At 39.7% G+C, this 24890-nt stretch overlaps 1 protein-coding gene across 4 annotated transcripts in view; it reads right to left on the reverse strand.

Annotated features, from left to right (window-relative positions):
* Positions 1-24890, reverse strand: part of LOC102309407 (protein PHTF2) — a 51523-nt gene that overhangs the window by 15462 nt on the left and 11171 nt on the right. For 3 of the 4 annotated variants that reach the window (XM_042222982.1, XM_042222984.1, XM_042222981.1), the window contains 3 exons: positions 16280-16360; positions 3046-3102; positions 2748-2759 (listed from right to left, as the gene is read on the reverse strand). In XM_042222982.1, the coding sequence (XP_042078916.1) occupies positions 2748-2759; positions 3046-3102; positions 16280-16324 (114 nt within the window). In that variant the 5' untranslated portion in view covers positions 16325-16360. The remainder of the gene's footprint in view (positions 1-2747; positions 2760-3045; positions 3103-16279; positions 16361-24890) is intronic. The other variant, XM_042222983.1, reaches the window with a different exon arrangement.

The following is a 24890-nucleotide window of genomic DNA, read 5'->3' on the forward strand; positions in this document are numbered from 1 at the left end:
GTGTGAGTGTGTGAGAGAGAGAGAAAGAGAGATTAAGTACAATGCCTGAATTAGTGTGTAAGCAGCCCGACAATAGTTTGGATTAAATTATTATGATCTATAAACACAGCCGAGGTCACAGTGCTGTGTACACATGTGTGCACCTCTGTGTGCACGGCCTTTTTCTTGGCTCACCGTTGGGCTCCTTATGGCTTTACTGCAGCAGTTCTGACTAATTTCATGGAAAGCCACTCATCTCACAGGACCAATAATTGCATTTCTGTCATGGTCTTTAGGAAAGTTGAGGCTTGTAGTTTTTCAAACTTAGGACTCCACAAGTTTATGAAATATCCTGAGGCCTGTCTGAGGTGACACTGAGGCTCCGATTTCCTGGGAAGAACCAGCCTGTTCACAGAAAAGGTGTCTGGAAACATGTTTGGAGACAGGTTCTTCAGCTCTTGAATACTCTTGCACGTTTCCACTTAACACTAGAGTTAAGTGGAAACGTGCAAGAGTATCTAGATTACTGTATCCTTTTACATCTTTCCTGGCAAGCACTCGTCTATTTGGTTTTTCAGGGCTAGATTGTGCACATCGCAAAATCTCTGGAAACATTTTAGGAAGACGGCCGCAGAAGCTCCGATTACTCTACATCATAATTACTGCTGAAACATTAAACTTATTTTTAGTCAGTCACCAGATTCCTGCATCTTTTTCCACTTTTGTGGAGTCTCAGTTTTCTGGCAGCTCCTTTCCAAACGTGGCCATAATCCAGACATGCTGCTAGAAAAAGCCCATAAGTTTAAAAATAAGGGAGGTATGGTGTTCATTGGTCTTTATATAACTATGTTCATGCAGTTCGGAAATCACAGGTAATCACTTTTCCTTCATACTGAATGTATTCCTCGTCTATACTTGCAGCTGGATCTAAGTTTGGGCTTTCTGAGAGTACAATTTTTAGTCTTGGTATCACCTGAAACCTGGTTTTCTATCAACACTAGTACTGTCCTTAAGTCCTTAAGTAAGTCCATTCAAATTCTGCACATTTCAATGTGAGACATATCCAAGAGTACTGTGAAATACCACATAAAGCGGTGCACCTGAATCTGCTCAGCTCATGCTAATATTTACATAGCAGCCAATCAAGTTCTGTTATCAGCGAATGGTCTGATATGGAGCCTCGGTGAAGGTTCTTATCTTTAAATAGCACTATTTACATGCTAATATAGTGTGTGTGTGTGTGTGTGTGTGTGTGTGCGCGCATGTGTGTAAGAGAGTAAAGCAGATGCAGGTAGAGTCTTTACTGCAGCAGTAAAGTCCTTCACGAGCATCTCGCCTGGCCTCAGCTCACTTATCTCCATGCTGTGAAAAGCCTTTTATCTTCACAAGCTAAACATTGCTTCTGTGACTGACTGTGAAATATGTACAAAACAAAAGTTTATTTAAATCTAACATTTACAAACACTCTTTGCATTCAGTAATCACCACTTCTCTCACTGCTTTTCATCTGTTCTTTTGTTGCTGATGCTTGGCTGCATTTCAAGTTGTTTTTAGCCCTCAAACAGTAGTAACAGCAGTTTCCTGCCTGCACAGCAGGGGGCAGCTTGGGTTCTTCTCCAGACATTTCTACTATTAACAAACTCACGCTAGGTTTGGTTAAGTTTAATAACCAACCCCAACTGAGACGTAAAGTCTTTCTAATCCTAATTTTATTTTGTTAATAAGAGTTTACATTGTTTAAAAAAAACAAAACAATTTCAGCTCCTGTATCTGATGTTTTATTGTGTATGAACAGATTGTGCTCATGAGTGACAAATGGCATTTATTTGTTTGTGTTGTAACAATAAGGCTTAACACCAATTAAATAAAATGGCATTGGTCTTTAAATCATTAAGTAATCCAAAAATACACTTTCTTTCCAGTTTGTAAATAAACTGCAGCTATGATCAGGGTTGTGATAAGAATAAAAGAGCAGTTCTCCTCTCTAGTGAGATAAGCTGTCGTCTTCTGCTAAAAATAGAATGAAGAGACTCGTTTCTCTAGATTTATGATGCCGATTGGTTGAGTTTATATGAGCCAATAAACGGTATAATTAACACTTAGCAGGAGTTAGAGCATCTTGTGTCAGTACCACACTAAGATGCGCTCTGTACTTCCTGCTGCAGCTGCAGACTCTGGGAAACCATTGCTTAACAGACATAAACCAAGGTCAGTGGTGTGCATGTGCGCGCGTGTGTGCACGTGCGCGCGTACTGAGCTGATTAAAAAGTCGGTTTCTCTAAGAAGTACTATATGGAGGGATGGAGGGTGATAGAAGCACAGATCTGTCAGATAGCAAAACTCTCATCTGAGGCCGATTCAATGCATATGAAATTTTAATAACTCCTTCAATAAAAAAAAAATAAAACTACAGGAAGTTTAAATGCAAGAAAACTTTTCCGATTTAAAAAAAGGTCAAAAGATCAGAGGTTAAACTTCCTATGTTGGTATAGTAATTTCTGCACTAAGGTGTCATCTTTTGGTTGTTACGGTAACTGAGGTCACATGTGCACATTGCTACTGTGAACTAGATGTTGAGGATGCACATTGTTAGGTCTGTGATGAGAGAAACACGCCACACTGACTGGTCACAGGAATGCAGCTGTGACCCTGAAAACTACGTGATAACAAACCAGTAACCAATAAGAGTCTATTTTGTCTACAGCGTACGATGAGCAGACATGCACTGTGGGAAAACAGGAGGAACATCCTCCCTGCTGTGTACTCACCAGAGAAATAAACTGAAGAGAGGAAGAGAAAAAGATGATAGGAGGAGGAGGATGGAGGTGAAGTGAGGACAAATGGGCAGATGACACACAGCCAGGAGGACAGAAAGGAAAGAGTGAAAAGAAAACATAGGAAAAGTGACGGCAGAATAAAAACTCAATAAAACTGAAGCGATAATGCAAAAGGAACCACAAGACATGAAGGATGAATAAGCAGAGACCAGAAGGAGAAAAACAGGAAAATGAAAATGGCAAAAAGCAAAAAACCAAACCAAAACATGGAAGTGTGGAGGGAACAGACCTTTATTTCTCTCTGCTCCACTGATTTCTCCCATATCTGTTGGTCATAGGCGCCAATCTGGAAAAATAAAAACAAACAAGGTATTAATTATGAAATCCAGTGAAGAAACCAGCAGTAAACACAAACCTAGTACAAGCTTTAATCTTACAAGATGCTCTGCAGACTTTACAGAAAAAAAGTAGTAATGATTGAAAACCACAACAGGTTTCTTTTACACACAACAAAGTTTCTGTTCTGATAAAGACTGCAGAGCAAATAAAGGTTAGTGGTCAGACCATCTTCCTCTGAACAATCAAACTTATGAATAAAGCTTGATCTACTTTCATTCTCTGCATGAAATCCACCCTTCATCTGCTAGCTGCATCATCCCCATTACCTACAGCCTCATTATATCTCATAACAACAGGAAGCCTGCAGAGACACACGATTATGGTTAGAGCTTTGTTTTGTTTTGTGTGGGAGTTCAAGATTTCAGGCTCTTGCTTCACAACTGGAACTGTCACGGTCTCATAAAACTAGCTGGAATTTATTGAAAATACAACAGATATGGACGGATCTGAAAGTGAGCCATTAAAACACAATAAATCAGACCCATAAGGAGAAATCCACTCCAGTAACGGGATTGTAAAGATGTCTGAACCTGGTGAATCGATGTTTTCTCCTCTAATGCTTTAAGAACTTTTGGTTTCAGCTGGTTGTATTTTAGTTATACTCCGATATAAAAGCAAGGTTGCCGAGCGCCTGTGTCATTTTGTGGTTAAATCTCCATCTTTCACAAATAGTAACTATGTCACTCAGTTGTTAATGTGAATTTCTGTTGAATATGGATTTCTGGGCATGTACAGAAGAATAGATTTGCCATTTATAGCAATTTATCAGTTAATATTTGCAGTATAACAAACGTTTCCTTGGTATCTGAATGCACTGAAGTCACGTTCAAGACACCAAGTGACCGAATGGTCACAGAATTAGTCTCCATCTTTATAGCAACCACTTCAGTTTTCTTGGTGTTGCTGTAGCATAGAGTCCCAAACAGAGGAGCAGTTCAGCCATTATGTTGGAGGATAAATTATTGCACTCTGAGCCATCTACTTTAATAAAGTGCTGCTGTGCCCCGACTCGCAGTCTGCAGACTTTTTGGATGTTTTAATAACAGATAGAACTACAGCAAGTTAACAGGGATGTAAACACTTAATGCACTGAAATGTACAGATCACATAAAACCAGCAACAAGAACACATTACGCCTACAGTACGTCCTGTCTGTTCTTTTCCTTGATTACCTCTTAACTGGAGTACAGCTAACAAAAACCCCTGATAGGATAATATGCACCAGCAGCTAGTATTTACCAATATTACACACAGGAGGAAGGGCAGGGCGAAATGAAGAGTGCACCACTTGTTACTGTCACAGGGATCAGAGGGATCAATAGACCTGCAGAGTGTTGGTGCGTGTCGAGGACTAATCGTGTTTATCAGGGTGTGCGTGAGGTCAGAGGAGTGGATAAGCCATTATATGCTATTATGTGCCAAGCAATGTGGTCTGTGTGAGCCAAGCACAGCAGACACCAGAAAGAAAATATATCAGACAATGATAGAGAGTGCTGTTACTGTAAGAACAAGATATATTTGTATCTGATCTGGGAACACAGATCAAAACAAATGCACTCCAAGGTCAGACTGCACCAATTTCACAGGGTTGCTGGTTTCTTATGTCACCTGCTTTTAGATTTCACAATTAGAAGATACAATTCTACTAGAGTTGCACTATTAAGCAGCTTCTTTAAAAAAAAAAAAAAAAAAAAAACCCCATCTCCACTGCTAGAGGTGTCAGCAGATCAGGTTTTTCTTGCGAGCTTATATGCCTCCATGGCATCGAGTCTGGGTCACCCCATCAGCACGCCAGTGGAAACTATGCATATTTAATGCAGTTTCATTAATGATGAATGGAGAGAGAGAGAAAGAGGTCAAAGACGACGAAGGAAGAGCACCAAGAGAGACTGAAACAGAGAGGAATCAAATTTAGGAACTCAAGAAGAGAAAGTGTGTGCCATGTAGTTACAAAAAAACCAAAAACAAACCCTGTCTTATTACGAATATCACTTTACAAGTCCTCCCAAGTTATTTTTATTAACAAAACAACGATCACATTAGTGAAATGATTTGCTCTTTTATGTGGTGCAGACAGCACCTCAGTCTGGTGACATCTCCATGTCAACGATCACATATAGCAGTAAAAGATGTGGGTCAGGCAAGGTGTCACATCGTGGCCGTCCCACATAACAGGCACACTTTGACACCAGCTTCAGCACGCGCCTGTTGTGACACCGCCCTCCCGCAGGTCACACTATGGTACAACTATTGAGTACACATCAATCCCAAATTCTAATCAATTGGTTTTGTCTGGAGGTAGCTGGGTACTGTGAGGTTAATCATGCGGTTTCATGGACAGTTTTCAAATTATATTGTCCGGAACTAGCAGTCAGATTGTGATGCACTTGTTTCCTCTTTATGAAGAAGCAACATTTGATAATATTCTCTCTGTGTATAGTGATACCAATCTTTAGAACCAGGGTGCTGCTCTGATCGCATCTATTCCAGAGGTTCCAGATGTGTTTAATGCTGTAAAGACTTGTTCAAATACAAACAAACTAATTCTTCTATCAAGAAGTCTGCTGTTTTGATTATTTCAATATAAAATTTGTCAGTAAAAGGTCATTTATTCGCTTTTCCAACCTTTGCTAATGAATTACCTTATAAAATGAATAAATCCTAATTACAAATGACAAATGTTTATTGATAATAAAGCAACAAGCCGGGCCAGACAACGCAGTCTCTGGAAAGGCCTCATTGAGGAGCAGTGGTTGTGAGCGTATTTTGAACAAAGTTTGTTGTTAATTTCTGATGTTTTCTTCGCCTTTACAACATCAGAGAGCTCATAACAGGTAGAAACAGCTAAGTGTGGAGGGAGGATGACAGTACACGACCGTACAGTGTTTTTATTTACCGGAGTAGCTCGGAATGGGAACTAAACAAATTTGGAAATGCATGCTGAAGCTGGAATGAAAGGAATTGTCTGCCTAGGTTCCAAGTCTTAAAGTTAAGATAAACCGTCTCCAAAATATCAGTTTATTGATATTTATAATGACCTGGCCTTCTGTTATTGTGCTAAAAGTAGACCATAGCAAAGCAAGTTCAGTATTTCTAGTTTTATGGGCTAGAGATACTAAACTTGAGCTGACAAGACACCAGGACTAACTGTAAACAGATACATTTTACAATTCAAAATCAAGCAAGTTTAATGCATTACAAATAAGTATGGACAATAATAATAGAAAAACTTGAGAAATCTTTGGCTATGCAGCTATAATTATGTATTAACATACAAGTATGCAGATGTGAGAAGGGAAAAAGTCTTTAATTGCGTGTTTTAAAGGGTTTGGCTGCACGCGAGCAAAACACAAAAGAATGACTTTATTTGGTGAATTACAAACAATTCAGCTTTTTATAATTAAACTGCATTCATGAACAATAGCTGGCAGGCAAAAGGAAATCTTGACCTTGCCATTTTCTTGTTAAGCTGAAAGTCCAGGAAAACTGGCAGCTACCCACCGAGGCCAAATCGGTAAACATGGTGACAGATTAACAGACTGTACAGTGAGTGTGCAAAATCTACCTGCTGCTGAAGATCATGCAATTAAAGCACCTCCAACAGCACTAAGTTATAAACAGAGATAAAGGCAGACTTAAGGCCACCTTAATTTTTTCCTTCCCTGTCTCATTATAAATCTAACTAACTATAGGAAGGGAAAAAAAGACCTTTTTTTTTTTTTTCTCTTCTCAACGGGTGCAACTTGAGACCTCCGTCTAATTTTAAACTCCTATTTAAACATTTATGACTTGGCAGACTCTTTGTCCGAGGCGACGTACAAATAAGGAAAGAATCCACGCTGGAGTGGACTGAGAAGCCTTTTAAGCAGGTGAATAAACACTCATCTCAGTGTTCAGCTTCATAAGCATATAACGAAGAACTTATACTTGAAGCTAGAATTGAATATTACCTTTTACCACTGCTTTAAAACATTATAGATGCTTTTCAAAATAAATCCTTCATGTGTTATATAGTAAAAGGGTTGTGACTTATCGACTAGGGACAGATGAGGATCTCGAGGCTCCACCAGTAAGGTAAAACCAGCTGAGTTCTGGACGTCTGACTGACTGCATGACATTTAGACTGACAGCTAATTTTCCACTCCACTCGGCCCATTAAAACACACACACACACTCACACGCGAGGATGTTTGGAGCATATGTGGAGGACAGTCAGAGGACAAACATGACCAGACTACTAAGTAGGAAGATAAAAGTGGAAGGGGGATAGATAAGAGTGAAAGTTGGTATGGAAAGTGGAGGCACACGCACACATGCTCATCTGTTGTTAGATCATAGAGTCGCGAGGTAACTGTGATTTGACAGAGAGGCATTTACAGCACTGTAAATCCTCTTATCACCACACTCGCACACCGTTACATCACTATCTATTTACCTCATCAACCACTCATGATCAGCCAGCTGGTTTTGACCATTTTGCAAAAAACTGCTTTAATAAATCTCAAATACTTAAATTCTCAGTTTTAATGTAAGGATTTGGACCAGGGAAGAACAAAAAAAAAAAAAAAATTCAAAGTTCAGCAATTTGACAAGCAAATCAAGAGCTGAGAGCGAAGAGGCCGAGTGTGCCGCTGCAGCAATGCTGGAGTCGTCATGACAACAGAGAGGGACGATGCACCGAGGGGAGTCGGAGGAGGAGAAGAGCAGAGTTACATAACTGCCTCTGCAATTGAGGGGGTATCAGAGACAAAGACAGATGCTGACTTTCAGAGGAATGTTGTTGACGTGAAGTTTAACATATTAACAGAAATTTCAGCCGCGAATGATTTACACTCTTCAGTGCGCGATGTCGTCATTCATCCGTCGTCTGCTTGGGGTTTAGTCAGCTTAAAAATAACGAGTACTCAAATGTCAATCCTGGTCACAGACTTTACTGCATTGACTTTAAATCTGCTGTAATCAATATTTCTGCATTAACCATGCCTTCGAGGACTATCTCACATGATTTATCCCCTCATACCTATGAATCCTATAAAGGCCTTAATTACTGTTCAACCGTAAACTTCAACTCTAGCGTCCAGAAACCACAACATTTCCCCTGGGAATTAGTGTACACCAAAAACAGAACAACAAAAGAGCAAACACGATTCCACATAAATGGTAATGTTGCTCTGTTTGTTGTGGGTTGCATGTGTAAACTGTTAACACGTTTGTCATATAAACGTTACAGGGGGACAACCTGTCAGTGGACATTATGTAACAATCCTGAACAGTGCAGCTTCAAACGAAATGGGCCGCTGAGGTTTAAGAGGGTTGGGTGAGTCCGCTACTAATGACAGGGCCGGGAGTTCAAGTCCCAACTCAACTGCAGGTTTTGCAGAAGCCAGGTAAACAGTACTGTGCAAAAGACTTGAACCTACCGCGTTTTCTTCATATTTTACCAGGAAAATGCAAAAATAGGTGCAGTGATTTATTGAATGGCAATGCAAAAACAGAGTTTGCACTATTCTAACGAGTTTCATTCAAGTGGTTTTCATAGAGTCAGCAAAAGGGCATTCAAAGCTCTTTTTTTTTGGTTCTCCATCAAGATGATCAAACACTGCTTCAATAATGTTAAAGTCTGGGCTCTGGGGAGGCCAATCCATGGTGTGGTATGCTTTTACTGTATTGGCACTTTGCTTGAGATCAAATACAGGTGAATCAAAATCTGACATTACTTCTCTCTGTTCATACTTCCAGCATATTTGAAGATTTTCAACACCAATGGCTAAAAAAAAAAAAAAACCCAAAAAAACAAAACCCCTCAAAACCATGGCCAAGCCTTCACCTCCACTGTTTACAGATAGCTTTATATACACTCACTGTTTAACTTCTCTGTATATACCGACAAGAACATCAATCAAATCTCAAATTTGGATTCATCACTCCACCAGACCTGTGGCCACTGAATTTCAGTCCAGTTGTGTAAACTGGCATCCCTCAGCTTTTTCTCCCCATTTCCTTTCCCCAAGAATGGCCTCTTGACAGTGAACTTTCTACTCAGACCATTCCTAAAGAGGCTTGCGTCAACAGTAGATGGATCACCTGAAGGCCTAGATGCATCTTTCAGTTCCTGTGCCAGGTTTTTACTGATTCCCCCCCCGTTTCTTAAGGATATGACTTTCAGATACTGTTGATCTGCTGCAGACTCCCCCCCCCCTTTCTTTTAGGCCCCCACTACTTGTTTTATGCTCCACTTCTTCCAGTTTTCTCAAACTTCAAAGACATGCTTAAACACCATGCTGAGATATGCCAAGTTTTCAGTCAATTGCTCTTTATTTTATCAACAAGGTGATTCCCAAACAAACACTTATGCCTGTCAAACTGTTATACTGTTTTGGTTTGTTTTGTTTTTTTCCACAAGCAAAAGAAATGCATATACTACCAGGTTATCACAAAAACACATATGCAACATAGTACCTAATGATACAATGTAAAACGGGTTCTCTGCTAACGTGCCTGTTATGTGTAAACAACACTGGGTCATCCTTTGAGTTGGGTCTATTTTTATGCTTGAATGATTCATAGGTCAGTACTAAGAGGCTCAAAAACATTCCTCTGAACATTTGTCAAAAAGTCACCATCCTGGAAAACCATAAAAAAAATCTTCTCTGAATAACCTACTATTATTAAGCACCCGATTGCCTGAGCTGTTGAGGGAAAATGATTTTATTTATTGTTTTTTTTTGTTGTTGTTTTTTTAAAAAAATCAAGATTTGCACCAAGATTAGACAAAACAAGCAACAATGAGGACGTCACCTTTCCAGCAGTAGCTTCACAGACTAAACTATTAACACTGCAAAAAATAAATAAAAAAATAAATATAATTGGCAAAGATTTAGTGATTACAATGTGTACCAGTCAAATTTATACCAGGATTTTAACAATGTGTGAAGCTGCTGACAGTGTAGTTTGTCAGATGTTTGTGTCAACTTTTCATCCAGTTTTTCCTCGTTCCTTCCAGTTTGAAAACATCTCTTCTCTCTGAGCCAGACTTTGGTGGTTAATCAGCGCGTGAGAGCCAACCACACCCAGCGTCCCACAAAGAGGGGAGGGATTTTTCCATCAGTGTGTCTCTAGGGCATCACTACTGTGTAAATATAGGAATACATTCAACCCAGGTTCAAACACACAAAAGACTGCAGCTACCACTAATAATTATCAACTTAAAATTAGTCTAAATAAATAGTGAAATCCTACAATGCCACAGTCATAATAAAGTCTTAAAATTGTTCTGTGTATATTTAAGCTACAGTGATAAAAACATGAAGCTTCCACCTTCTACTAACCTCCAAGAATCTCTTATTAAATAAGCGACTTTGTACAAGAAGAAGAAGAAATCCGTAAAGGGGCAAAAACAAAAGAACTAAAGAAAAGAATCAGCAAAAATAAAAAAAATTTAAAAAAAACCATTTAAAAAGAAGTTTTTCGTGGTGTCCACGAACCCCTGAGATGTGAGACTACAGCGACTCAGACTACAACAACAGCTCTCCCTGTAGTCTGTGTGTAAGGTTTATTTTCTGCTCAGGTGTGTACGTGCATGTGTGTGTCAGATAAGAAAACTTTAATTTCGCTGCCAGAAACACATGAAGGACATTTCAAAAGAACAATATGCTTGTTAGATTTGTATAGTTGGATTGCCATTTATGCCTAGAAATATATATTTATATATGCTTAGAAGTATATAACCATTTGTAGATTGAAAGAATGTCTCATCCTAGGAGGTCTGTAACAACTCTGTAGCATGAAGAGGGGAGTGCGTTCACTCCTCTTCAGAGGGTTCTGGCATAGATCACACACCTAGGAGAGGTCGTGTCTTCTCTTGCTGATATATGGTATAGCAAACACACGTATATCTGTTTAAGTGTAAGAGCCTTTTGTTCAGATGGACCGCTAGACTCCTGGCACCAGCTTTGGGGAGTCTTCACAGGGTCACATCTTGACACCCACACACACTATTTGTTGTCCACATGTATACCTATACGAAACGTCATATGTTAATGAACCTATGCATATTCATGTAACCACAATAAAAGGAGTGCTATGGGGAACCTGGCTGAGAGTCTGACGGAGGTCAAGTGGGTGGAACGACACTTGGCTCCAGGCAGGTCTCCCTCATGCATGAGTAACACAAAGAACTTCGCCTACTTGTGTCTTGCTTTTTGCTGTGTAGTAAATTGTCTTGAACGTTCCAGCGAATAGGTTTATGCTACAAACCTATCAATGCTTCTTTCTTTTTTTGCTTTGGGGCAAATGAAGGAAAAGAAATGAAGATTATCATTACTTAAGAAGGTGATTTTCCAACCCAACATAATAAATGCCGTTATTTATTTAGCAAAAACTAAGCCAAGATGCAGAAGCAGTATGTGGAAAAACTAAGTACAATCTATGATGCAAAAACCAGCAGTATCACCTTCAGCAGTGATAACTTGAAGTCAATCTTCTCTGTATGACTTTTGATGAATTTTGGCCCGCTCTTCTTCACAGTCCGAACTTTAACTGAGTCATTGCGTGACCTTGCTTCTTTTCTCTTTCAGCTGTTCTTGGGATCATCGTCCTGTTGCAGGACCCAATTCTGACCCAAGCTTGTTAGAAAGACGAATACTTTGGTATACAGAGGAGTTCATGGTCGACTCAAAGACTGCAAGGTGCCGAGGTCCTGTGGCTGCAAAACCCCAAATCATCCCCCCCACACCACCGTGCTTTGCAGCTGGTAAGAGGCGTTTGTGCTGAAATGCTGGGTTTGGTTTTCCCCAAACATAGTGCTGTACATTATGGGCTCATCTGTTCAAACGACATTGTTTCAGAAGTCTCATGATTTTTTCAGATGAAACTTTGCAAACCTAAGCTGTGCTATCATGTTCTTTTTACAGAGAACAAGCTTTTTTGCAGTAGCTGCCATTCCAAACTCAGTGACTTGTTCTTTTTTAAAATATTGTACTGTCATGAACTTCAACATTTAACCTCCTAACAGAGGCCTGCAGAGTCCAAGATGGAGCTCTTGGGTTTTAAACATTGCACAGTGTGACCTCAGGGTGAATCTGCTGGAACAAGCTGGAGTCTCGGATGTTTTCCACTTGTGAATAATCTTTCTCAATGCACAGTGATGGGCTTGGAATTGTTTTGGAAATGGCCTTATAACCACAGCAACAATCACTTTTGAGATCATTGCTGATGTCCTCCTCTCTGTTATGTTAACAGACAGCAGACAAACAATTAAAACTACTACAGATTTGCTGATGATAACTTAATCGGGTGTATTTGACTTAGCACAATAACGGCTACTTATCCTCTTAATTCCTACGCAAACAGTGAGGGTGAACTTAGTTTTTCACACACTTTCTGCATTTTGGCTCAATACACCATGCCATTATTTGCCAAGTCATGCCTCGTTTCAGAACCCAGTAAAGGTCAGATGATTTTTATTATATTCTGAGATGTAAACGTCCAAGGAGTTGCACCAAGAAACTACAACAGGGAAGCGACAAGATAATCCAGAAAAATTCTCATCTAAATATAGACCTGTGACTGCTAAGTGTGGTCACAGTGAATCTTCACACGGGACTTTCTGATCTCGAGAAGTCAACAACAAACACCCTCTGAAAATACACACTGCGTCACATCTCAAAATACACACACGCAAGCTACGATTAAATTTGTTACAGTTAAACATTTTCAGCTTAAACATAAACCAACATGCATGGCACATTTAAAATGTTCAAGACATTAAAAGCTGAATAATTTCTACATGGAACCGCTTTCTATCTGGTAACAACAAACAAACTGTCAGAGAGAAAAAGTAAGTATGGCTGGCGCTGTGGCCGATATAGCCTGCTCCGGTGCATGTGCCTTCACTGTGATATGGGCTTGGCATGGCACGGCAGTGAGGAAAAAGAACAGACTCGACACAAACAAGGCACCGAGTCTATTTACAGATGGTCTCCCAGCACAGCAGTCAGAAATACACTGCGACTCTGACATAAGCCTGAAGGGTTTAGAGGCCGAAGAGCCCGAGTTGTGAAACACACCTTAACAGACCGGTTTGACAATCTCGAACTTTCTCTGCAACATAAAATGTAACTTCATGTGAATACACTGAATAAGCTTTGTGAGACTCAACTGTTACTGGACCCTGTCTTTTATTGCATTGTGAACCATTTTTTGCAGTTTTACACATTTAAAAGTAGGCAAAAATATAGCACAAAAAACGAAACCAAATAAAACAAAACACACCTGGAAAGCATAAATGTGCACTTTTATATCATCTCGGCTGAATTTAATCAGATTTATGGAGCTCACAGCATTAAAAAAGGAAACATTTAAAGAATTTAACACCAATGCAGGCTGAATACTATAAATATCTCTCAGCGATTTCTTTAGAAGAAAGTAGCTCTACTGAAAACAGCCCAAACCTAAATCTGTGACTTGTTTGTTGACGTTTTAACTATACTGTGACGGATCAGAAAGGTCAAACATTTATAATGAAACTGCAGAATCTGCAGTGCTAAAAGCCATCAGAGGCAAGTGAACAAATACATTTTCTTTTCACTTGGAAACAACAAATTATTCAACTGTGTGAAGCTGGATCTGAGAAGTATGAATCTTCCCTGAGGGCAGAGAAGATTTGATTGGCAAGATTTCAGGTGGTTACATAATGCTGCTGATATCAAACCCTTTCCTGACAAGCTAGACATTATAATAAGGTGCAGTGGACCCTTCTATGCCTCTCAAGACTCATCTATCTGGTGTGCTGTTGTTCAATTTTACAGAACACTTAAGAGATTTAACCCTCTCAGGCTCAAATTAAACTTTTTGTTGCTAATGTACAACCAAGTCCTGCAGTGGTACTTCTGAGTAAAAAAAACTCATAAAATATGTATGTGGGGTAATCAGGTTGTTAGTTTGCAAATGGGCAACGCCTGCCTTGAGAGGGTTAATGCAGACGAATGAAACTGTCTCTTGTGAGACACTGAAATCCTGGTCACGGCTTGCAGAAAAGTTCAACCTAATCTCTTGTTTATTTTCTCAACTGAGTGAGAAAACGCACAACCACTTAACTTGTCTAAATGAGACACGCTAGATAAAGAAGTCCCCTGAGGACAGGTGTGAGGGCACTAAAAAAAAAAAAAAGTTTAGTCATTCGTGACTCAGCGGCTGTCGTCACTGGTGTGCCTTTGCCCAGACAAGCTTTGCTAGACACACAAAACACAGTCGTATGATGAACAAATACCCAAGAAATGCATTGAGCTTAATGTTTTTTTAAAGAAAACATTCTGCGTTTAACTCAGATTAATCAGCTAAAGCCAAGACAACGGTTTGAAAACAACCCAAGTAGGGTTTGTGCAAGCTTTACAGTTTCCTATATTTACGACACAAAAGAATTTAACTTAAAGTAATAAAACAACATTTTTAAAAATGCAGTTTTGATTGAAAATGTATATATTTACACATGCAAGTGTTTTCAATGTTGTTCTTTCATTAAAGTTACTTCTGATGAGTCACATTCTGTGAGCTCTCATTCCAGCTTCTGATCTCTACATCTGGAAGGTGTGAGCAGAAAGAGAAAAAGGCAAAAAAAAAAAAAAAGGCCAGCAGTGAGGGCAGAGAAAAGAAAAACAGGCAGTCAGGTTTGTGAGAGCAGATGAGTGTGTAAGCTGAGAGCTGCAGGGGGACCGGCGCTGGAGTCCAACAGAGGATCTGATATCTGAGACTATGGAACAACAGGACACACAACACCAGCCGGGCTGAAGGCAGTGCTGAACGGCTCGACCCCGATGTCGCTGCTGACAGCAGCAAGGAAGTCATTATCAAAATGGTTTACTGAAGGAGTCTGCTCGCTTCAGTGTCAGAAGTCTTGTAAAACTATCTTTATTTCTTTTTTAAAAAGAGAAATTAAATGATTTAGCGACTTCTCCCTCAGTGTGCCACAGAGCAAGAACAATGTATGATCACCTATTGAGTATATACATATACTGCAGTCTGTATATAAAGTAAGAAATCACTGCAGCAAAAGGAGCAAATATGTCTTAATTAACAGTGTGTTACTGGGTCAGAGTCAGGATGACTGCAAATACAAGCAAAACTGGTCAGCGTTACCAGATCTCTGTGCATTTCTCTGTGAAAGATGATCAGTTTGCTCTTCTGTACTGGCTAAACTCAGAAAAATCATGGACAAGATGCATCAATATCAATAAAAGCAAGTAAAGAAATAAAAAGGAGGGAACTACACTCATTTTGTGTGTTATTAACATTTACATTACTAATTCTAAACTACAAAATTTAGAATAGATGTCAAGTGATGAGAGTAGAATTAGAGGAAAGTGAATGAAACTGCATTTCCCAAGTGCAGTAAAAGCAGACTGCTTTTCATTATTGAGCATGTAAGAGAAAAAAGATGAAGCCATGTGTAGGAGATTATTCAAAGAATAGAATAAAGCAAAGACTTTATAAAGCGTCTTACAGAAAAGGAGGTCCACCCGACAGCTCATAATATTGAGCATTATAATCAGCTATGCCTCAGCTATGGTTTAAAGACCATAGCTGAGGCACACAAGTATAAAATATCAATACAATTTAATATGCACAGACGATGCCTTAATCAGACACTTCTACAATGCAAAGGGAAAGCATGATTGATGTCTATAAAATGCAAATTGCAACATAGTCCCCAATCATTACAATAATAGTAATCACACTGGGCAAAAATTAGTCTTCTTTATAGGCTACAAGGTAGTGCAAAGATAATAGGAATCTTTAAAAAGTGTCATTTAGAGAAATAAAAGGAAAAAATTAAATGTAATGGGCTTATAAAAGGTCAAAGCCTTTTTCCTTTTTTTCTTTTTTAGATAAAACGCTATGAAAAGCAGACTTGTAAAACTAGTATTAGTAAGAGTGCATAAAAAGGTTAATGGTGCTATCAAAGCATAGTTTCAGAGGTAGTCATAAGTCAAAATATCATATTAAATACATGTTTTCATTTTAATATTATAGTTAAATACTTAAAAACAAAACACAGCAATAGTGTGAAACCAAACACACAATTTTTTTTTTAATTTTATAAAAGATTTTAAAATGCAGCGCCTTACCTTTTTCTGGTACCACACCACAGCATCTTTTACTTTGGAAGCCATTTACATTTCCTTCCTCACCGCCTAGGGCATCTTAGACTGAAAACACACAGCGAGAGAGAGAAGAGAGCGCAGCGTGAGTGACTGAGTACTGGGGACAGGGAGAGGAGGACTGAGGTCTATACCTGGTAGGCAGGTGTGTCATGCCAAATAAAAGAGGGAGGGGACTAAACACACCCCTCCCACAATCAATTAAAGCGAATCTCACTGACACGTCTAATAGAACCAGGTCACTCTTAAAAAGCAGTGTTTTAATCTCAGTGAGGCTTTTAAGAGGATAAATAAGGGATGGACAGTGATGTGATGGATTCTCCTTGTACACAAATCTGAACATAAGTCTAACCTGTACTAATCAATGTGAAACGTGTCCAAACATAAGACATGTACGCACTGAACAACACACCTTAGTAATAAGCCTAGTCACTTTTATTTTTTTAATGTTGTTTCCCTTGACACCCATCTTACAGTACAAACAAACACTCGTTTAGAGCTGGTTATTCCTTTTGAATCCTCACCTGAACCCCCCCCCACACACACACACACACACACAAAAAACAAGACTTCTGTGGAAGCGGTTTGGTTATGGCTGTCTGATTTCTTGCAGTGGTTTGGGTGTGTATGAATGGAAAAATAGGCGCAAACACCCATTACACACACCCATATGCACAGGCATGCAATCCAATGGACACTTATGTCACCTTAATGCAATGCACACACACATGAATACACACTGATGGTTACAAAATGTCAACATGTCATTAAGTTGGATTTATGAATGTGTTTGTCATTAATGTGCGTGTGAGTATTTGGACAAAGACACATCTTTGGTGTGGTTAACTTTGCCTGAACACAGCACCACACTGAATTTGAAATGAGTTTAAACTCTTACTGGATACAGTGTGATGATTATTCTGTGCGCAGTAGAGTCAAAGCAAGTTGATAAAGCTTTACCCTTATGCGTCAGGGTGTTCCCTTCAGTTTCTCCTTCACTTGTCAGGTCCAGTTTAAAAAAACAACAACAACACAGATGGGAAACAGTGTGTTGAGGCTTTAACACAAGACTTCACAAACAATGGGTTACTATGTTCATCTTTTAACTACATCCATCACAGGATGGAGCACAGGGGAAAGCATCTCAGCAGAGATGCCCAGACTGTTCTCTCCCCAGCCACCTCCTTCTGCTCTTCCATGCGGAAACCATGTTCTAGGTCTTCACTGGGGTCTCCAACCCCCCCAGTAGGAAATGCCCAAAACACTTAGGAGGCGCCTGGGAGGGCTCCTAGTCAGATGCAAGAATCATCACAGCTGGTTCTGATTTTTGATACAGAGTGGCAGTTCTACTTTGAGCTCCTCACCTCATCCCTAAGGGACGCTGCATACGCTCTTCAGATGACTCATTTCCACCACTTATCTATGATATCATTTTCTCGGACTGTACCCAAAGCTCATGGGCGGAGACCAAAATACAAACTATGGAACTGGACATTTTTCCTGCACAGCCCACCACTTTCAGAGGCACAAAGGAAACCTGACATCATGCATGATACCTTGTTACTTTTCTGACACGTTTGCACCCACAATCTTAATGAGCCGATGCAAAATGTGAAAGAAATCGCAAATCAGAAATCAGAGAAGGAATTGACAGCTCTGTTTTCAATAACACAATCCAATAAACAACAAACTTTATCCTTGTGGAGGCAATGGAGAATTTTGGGGGGGGCGGTTGCTGACAATTTATCCAGATAGGAAATTATGGATGTGTGATTTAAGTCCTCCTGTTCTGGGCTCCAGCCATTTTTTGTCTGAATAAATAAATGGACAAAAAGAATGACATCAAAGTTTTAGCATTTGGTTGACTTTTTAAAATCAAGGTCCAAAGAAATTATATTATTATAGCCTGACGTTACTGTTTTTGTGATTTGGTGCTTTATGAAACTGCATTGACTGCTCTATTCAAGACACTCTACCTCAGCAACAAACCATTCATTTTACAACTCCGAGTTGATCATCAGTATTTGAGTCACTGATGGGAAGAGCATACAACCATGACAGTTTCCTGGCTGTAGTTTCACTGTGCACTCTGCCAATATTACAGGAAGCCGTCACTGAAACACGCTCCACAGATGGGTGGAGGTGATGAGAACATGCTAGCTGTGGTTAAAGCAGAGTAGTACTGGATCTGCTTCAATAAGCCTGAGCTTCAGAGTCATTTGACACTTGATATAACAAAAAGATGTAATTGCACATGCCGATGCATGCTGCACAAGATTACAGACACATTTTCATTAAAAGTTATTCCATTTTAAATCAGCTTACTGTGAGTTTCTGACTTCTCTCTATAAAGATTTGTTAATCAAATTTTCATGACGATTTTATTAATATGACAAGTGCAAGTGCTTTAATAATAAGTAAATAACTCATGGAGATGAAGGGGAAGACTAGGACAAAATGTGGTTAATGCAAAGCTGTCAAGCGGAAAACATGGAGGCATGCGGTTAGCCGCTCTCCTCTCTTTCTTGCCCTCTCTCTTTTAGCCTCTCTTCCTTCCTCTATCTTAAGTCTCCTTGTATCCCTTTTCTACTTCTCTGTTACATAAGCACAGCCTTGTCCTGCTGTGTGAGTGGGAGGGACAGAGGGCATCGGCTGCAGGCCAGGCTGACTCACAGGGTAGCAGTTGCTCTCAGCTTTTCTTAAGTCGTGGATTATATCATATAATTCAATCAAACATGGCTGCAGACATATGCTTTTCAGCGTTTTGAGAAAGCTAACTAAGGGCTGCCATTTCTCCCGTTTTTCTAGCAAAAGCTTTTCTCACTCATCTCAAGATTCGCACATGAGACGGAACGTTTAATTTCAACGCAGCCAAGTGAAAACATCCTGCTTTGCATGTGAAGGGTTGTCTGTGCTGTCAGCCTCAGTCAGCAGGGTAATCAATTCCTGACATTTTCCAGTGAGTGTTTTGGTCATCGTTTCCAGTGTGGTTATGTTCCGCGCATGTTCTGATGTGCACCTGCTCTTTAGAGATATAATGACAATTATAATACATGGAACTAATGATTCAATTTTGTGAGACATGCATGTTGGAGACCATAGTACATAGTGTTTGATAGCGCCATAGCTTATCTGTCATCTGCGAAACCACAACACAAATGCTGAATGCATGATAAAGGTGCCACTTTAAAGAGAAGAGCATTGGCTTGACTATGTGCATCAAAGTCTATGCCATCCAAGCAGCCATTGCTAGGTGAACCCAGACTTGTGTGTGAAAATGTAAGGGTCCAAAGTTCAAAAGCAAGAAGGTGAGAAAATGTTATACTTGAGCCAACTGTGAAAGGTTTCAAGCTCACACAGAAATACTGCAAAACCAACAGCTGACTAATACTCAAAGCTAAACAAACAAGTTCCTGCACCACAACTGCTGCATGCACACTGCTTATACTGTTGGAAAGATATGCGCGCATGTGTGTGTGCTGCGTGCAGCAGAGGGCTGAAGACATTTTTAGACACAGGAAGAAAGGTTTCTGTTTTTGCAATGTCTATACTTACAATCTTGACTCCTCCCTCTTACTGCTGCACCAGACTGTATTTGATATAAATTGCATTTAATAAATAAATAAATAAATGCATGCTTTGCCTTTAACTTAAGCAGCAACAAAGCATGCTCTATGCTCATTTATCTGTTTTATTCCCTGTGGTTACACATGTAGTGTGTCAGTAAAGACATTTCGATTAAAACTTAAATTAAAAGCAGAGAGATCGCGATAGAAGTGGTAAAAGGACAAATGAAACTAAGGATTTAAACAGAAGAGTAAGCTTGAAATTCGCACGTGCACATTTTAATGAGAGTGTGAGGATTAAACAGAAAAAGCATCATGTCCAGTTTGGGAAAACTGCAGATCATTTTTGTATAAGTGAAATGACATTCAAAGGTTTAGCTAATAATAAATTAATTAATCAGAAGCAGAGATTTCCATTAGCAGCATTATAACTAACTGCATCAAAAATCACAACGTAAAATGAGATCTACAATAATAATAATACTGTATGTTGTTGGAATGTCTGTCTGTTGATTCTTTGGAACATCAAAGGTCTTCACACTTTAAATATTCTAGTTACACCAACATAAAAACAGACAAAACAGGAAATCCTTGCAGAAGCAGCAAATGTTTTTCAGTTTCTGCATGATAGGTGACTCAAACTATCGTCACAACTTGGAGTGAAAAACAAACAGGCTATACAGTAAAAAAAAAAAAAAACTCAATAAGGTTGGAGCTTGGAAAGAAGCTTCTGCATGCAGAAGCTTCTTGGACGAGAGGTGAAATGTCTTCAAGCAACTTAAAGAAGTCCAGACGCTTTTCTTTCCAAGCTCCTTAGATCAGCGGCCCTCAACCTTTTTTGAGCCACGGACCGGTTTATGCCCGACAATATTTTCACGGACCGGCCTTTAAGGTGTCGCGGATAAATACAACAATATAAAACTAGTACCGGTACCGAAAAAAAGAAGATTTATTCATAACACACGTGAAAAGACCCAGGAAAACCGAGTAAACGATAAAAACGATAAAATAAACTGAAAACCAATAAAAACCCTGAAAACCAGACATTTCACACCTGAGCCTCAACTCTCGCGGCCCGGTACCAAACGACTCACGGACCGGTACCGGTCCGAGGCCCGGGGGTTGGGGACCGCTGCCTTAGACTACGATGACTGAGAGCCTTCACAGTCAATAAGTTTGGGTTTCTGAAATCGAGCATGTCAGCTGTATATTCTGTTTAATTTTACCAGGAATACACTCAATTCAACTTTGCTCATACCAGGTTGACCTCCTTCTGCTTTTAAAACTGGCTTTATGCTTTGTGACAGAGATTCAACAAGGTGTTGGAAACAGTCCTGTCATGTTAATATTTGGTCCATATTAACATGACAGCATAACACAGGTGCTTGTTTGGCTACACATTCATGATATGAAACTCCCGTGTTCACTAGATGGAAAATAGCGAGCAAACCGAACACTGTAGCCATAAAGGGATGGACATTGTCAGCAATAATCACCACCAGCAGCCTGAATTGTCGATACAAGGACTTGGGAGTGCCCATTTTTCTGTTGATGTAGAGCAATGGGCACTGAAGGTTATTCAACTGATTTTTGCAGCACTACTTTTAAATGCACAAGCAAACTTCTGCAATTTGATGTTACATAATAAACGAATTTCTGAGACCACATCACTCAAGTATGCTATTTAAAAAAAACAACGCATTGTTGCTGTGGTCTGGGTCAACAAGAACCACTAACAATTTCTGCGATGAGAAACTTTCAAAATGCACAACATAAAATGACGATGGTAAGCATGAGCAGAGGGACAAAAACAGACTCTAACCTAACGGGCAGACACCTGTCATTACTGGAGCTGGGCACAAACAGCGGTGTGACGGCTTTAACGCCACAAATCCTCCCCATGTTGAGGCAGCGATAAGAAAAGCAGGCACTTGAGGCCAGCACCAATCCACAAACAGCATCAGACAAAAAACACCAGCAGAGACGCATATTATTGCCTAACACAGCTTCATACAGAGGATTATGTGTGAGCTGCATGGTTGTTATTCTGGCTGGAAAACACAGCAAGAAGAAAGTTCTTTCCTAACACGCTTTTTTCCAAACTACACATTAGCAGCGTTCCCAAAATACACTGTGGTTTCCTGAAGGGTATTTAGGGAACAGAGCCCAGACAACAGAAGCACATGCAATCATTACACATATATGGTCACAAGAGGCTGCATTTGTAGATGTTCAAAAAAACAAAAACGAACAAAGAAACAAACAGGGCTTCGTTGGGTTGGGTAAACATCTTAGATATTTCAGGGTTTTAATTTTTCCTGATTGGAAATTTTAACAGTAAAGACACACAGCGCATGCAGCAGTGACTCTTGCGAAATCTGTCTGGGCACCAGTCTGTCTGAACTGACCCATTTAGAAAAAGAAAGAGGGAGAGTGCAGTCAAGTTAGAAAGAGTGCATTATGTAGGCCACGGTTTATAGGAGGCTCTTGTGCTGAGGACACGGCTGTGTGTGTGTTTGTGCATCTCTTTGTGAGCAGGAAATGGTTGAATGCAGTTTGATGTATGTTAAAGCGGAGCATCAGTGCCAGAGTGTGCATCTGTGTGCGTTTGTTTTGTTTGTTTGTGGTAGTATAACTGACCAACAAGGAAGTGACACCAGCTACTGTAATTTCACAGCGAGGTTAGGACCTCAAATATTTCTCAATAATGTTAAAACAGAGTATTTTCATTATCAAAACCAGTGACTGTGTCTGTATATTTGGGTGTGATTTGGATTATGTTTGCCCTGCAAAGTTTCTACTTTTAATATTAACAACAGACAGTAATAGATAGTTAAATCATAAAGTTGATTTGTGGTCAGTAAGTCTCCATCCACACATCTGCTGCTTATCTGGGGCTGGGTAATGAAGGCAGCCATTTAAGCGAAGCCTAATCTTTCCTCTCTGCCGCCACATCCACTCCAGTGTGTTCTGACCTCCTCCTATTTGATCTCAGGAGGTATCATAGTCAGATCCCCAACTCACCTCTTTTTGAAGCAGAGGACTAGCAGCTCTACCCTAGAATCCCTCCCAAATGACCAAACTCTTCACCCCCATCTCTGAGGGAGAGCTCAGACACCCTTCGGAGGAAGGTCATTTCCACTATTTGTATCCATGATCTCATTTTCTGTCACTACCCAGAACTTGTGAGGATGGGAATACAGATCTACCAGTAAATCAACAGCTTTGCTTTTACACTCAATTAAAACAATCAACGATTAATGCAAGCTGGCCAGATCAAAAATATGCAGACTTAAAAACGGGATGCAACCTACTAGTAAGCACAAACATAGTAGGCAATTGATTTAACTGTGTATAACTGTAGTTATCTGCTGGTTCTGCCATGTTATGACTCCACCTGCTACTAGCCCTACTACACGGCAGCACCCCGCTCTCTTTCTGTGATGGAAACTTGCAAACATGCAAGGTAAAAAAAGTAAGACAAGACTGCTGCACCATGCAGTACTCTTTGATGTAGAAGTGAGCAGGTGTATGTGTTCAGCGAACACTGGTATATAGCCACAAAAGCAAATGTGTAACCACGTTGTGCACAAGGCTGAGGACACTGGCTTGACAGGAAGGAAGGCTGCGGGTGATAGCGCTTCTAATGTTAGCCACACTGGGCAAAGTATGACATCATTTGTACGTATCAGCACAGTGCAAAGGGAAGCATTTCTCACAGACATTTAAAACATCATTTGGTTTTTAAATAATGGTAATCTTAAATACACAAGCACTATTTGTATGGCAAATGTTTAACCCTGACCATTGGTTGTTTAAATACTCATAAAACATTCAAAACCAATGTTAACTAGTCACCACTTGCAACAGAGAGCAGCGTCTCCAGTAACGTGCCTGTCGAAATGTGAAACAAAGTCACAATTTCTACTTCTAAGACCATGAAGTCACAATGAAAGTTGACCTTTGAGTCAAAATGTTATGCATTCATCCAGTTAGCATGTGTGTTAAATTCCGTCCTAGCTGCTAATGGGGTTGCTAAATTATGGCCGAACATGTGTTTTATGGTGCAGACCTTTTATTACCAACTTGTAATCATGACATGGAAATATCATGACGTAAACCTAGATAATCTAATCAGTTCATTCTTGAGTCCAAGTTATATCTGTGAAATACTTAAAAGAAACTTCCTCGAGGTTTATATGATCAGGGTCAAAAAACAAACCCACCACCCACAGCTGTCTTTGACCCAAAGGCATAAAAACATCTATCAAAAAATTTGTTTTTTGGCATTTTCCAAGAAAACATGAGCTCCATAAGTTCTGAGTGAGGGTGAGGTGACTACAAGTGGTGTGAGGCAGATTTTTTTTAAATAATAGTTCTCATAACATTTTACATAATTGGTTACACAACCTGCCACCCTCTGACTTTTTAATCTGGCACCTCACAGTTACACTCATTTGCTCTGCAAGACACAGAGACAACCACACACAGAAAATTTCACATTATTGCAAGTAACTTATAATGTTCAAATTAAAAACAAAACATTATTCATCACATTTTTCTCAGTTAATAATTTAGCTAGAAATTTAGGTTCTTTCAATGCGACCCATTCATCTCATTTGTTGGGCAGCTCAGTGGAGCTGATGCTCACTGCAAGTAATAATGCAAGTTGCGGTCTTTGGTTTGTGTAGGTAACCCTTTAATGTCTAATGTATCAGTCCGACAGATGTAAGTAAACGTAGAGTGAGAGAGTCCACATAAAAAGCAGGTTGTGAAAGGATCAAACACGAAACCTTCACCTACAAGAGTGTGGTTTGTGTCTCGTGTAAGTAAATGTGGTCCAGCAACTCTGTTACTGTCTATCACTGCCTATTACAGTAAATCAGCACTATTTAAGTCTGTTATTTTTAGACCGACTACACTATTTTCACATTTAAAAACACTGGTTAGGCTGAGGCAAAAAACAAAACAACAAACAAGGCCCAGTCTTGCCTGAATTTTAGAGCACATCC

Source organism: Haplochromis burtoni, unplaced genomic scaffold, assembly GCF_018398535.1.
Source record: "Haplochromis burtoni strain Fernald_Lab_line unplaced genomic scaffold, NCSU_Asbu1 Contig_98, whole genome shotgun sequence".
NCBI lineage: Eukaryota > Metazoa > Chordata > Actinopteri > Cichliformes > Cichlidae > Haplochromis > Haplochromis burtoni.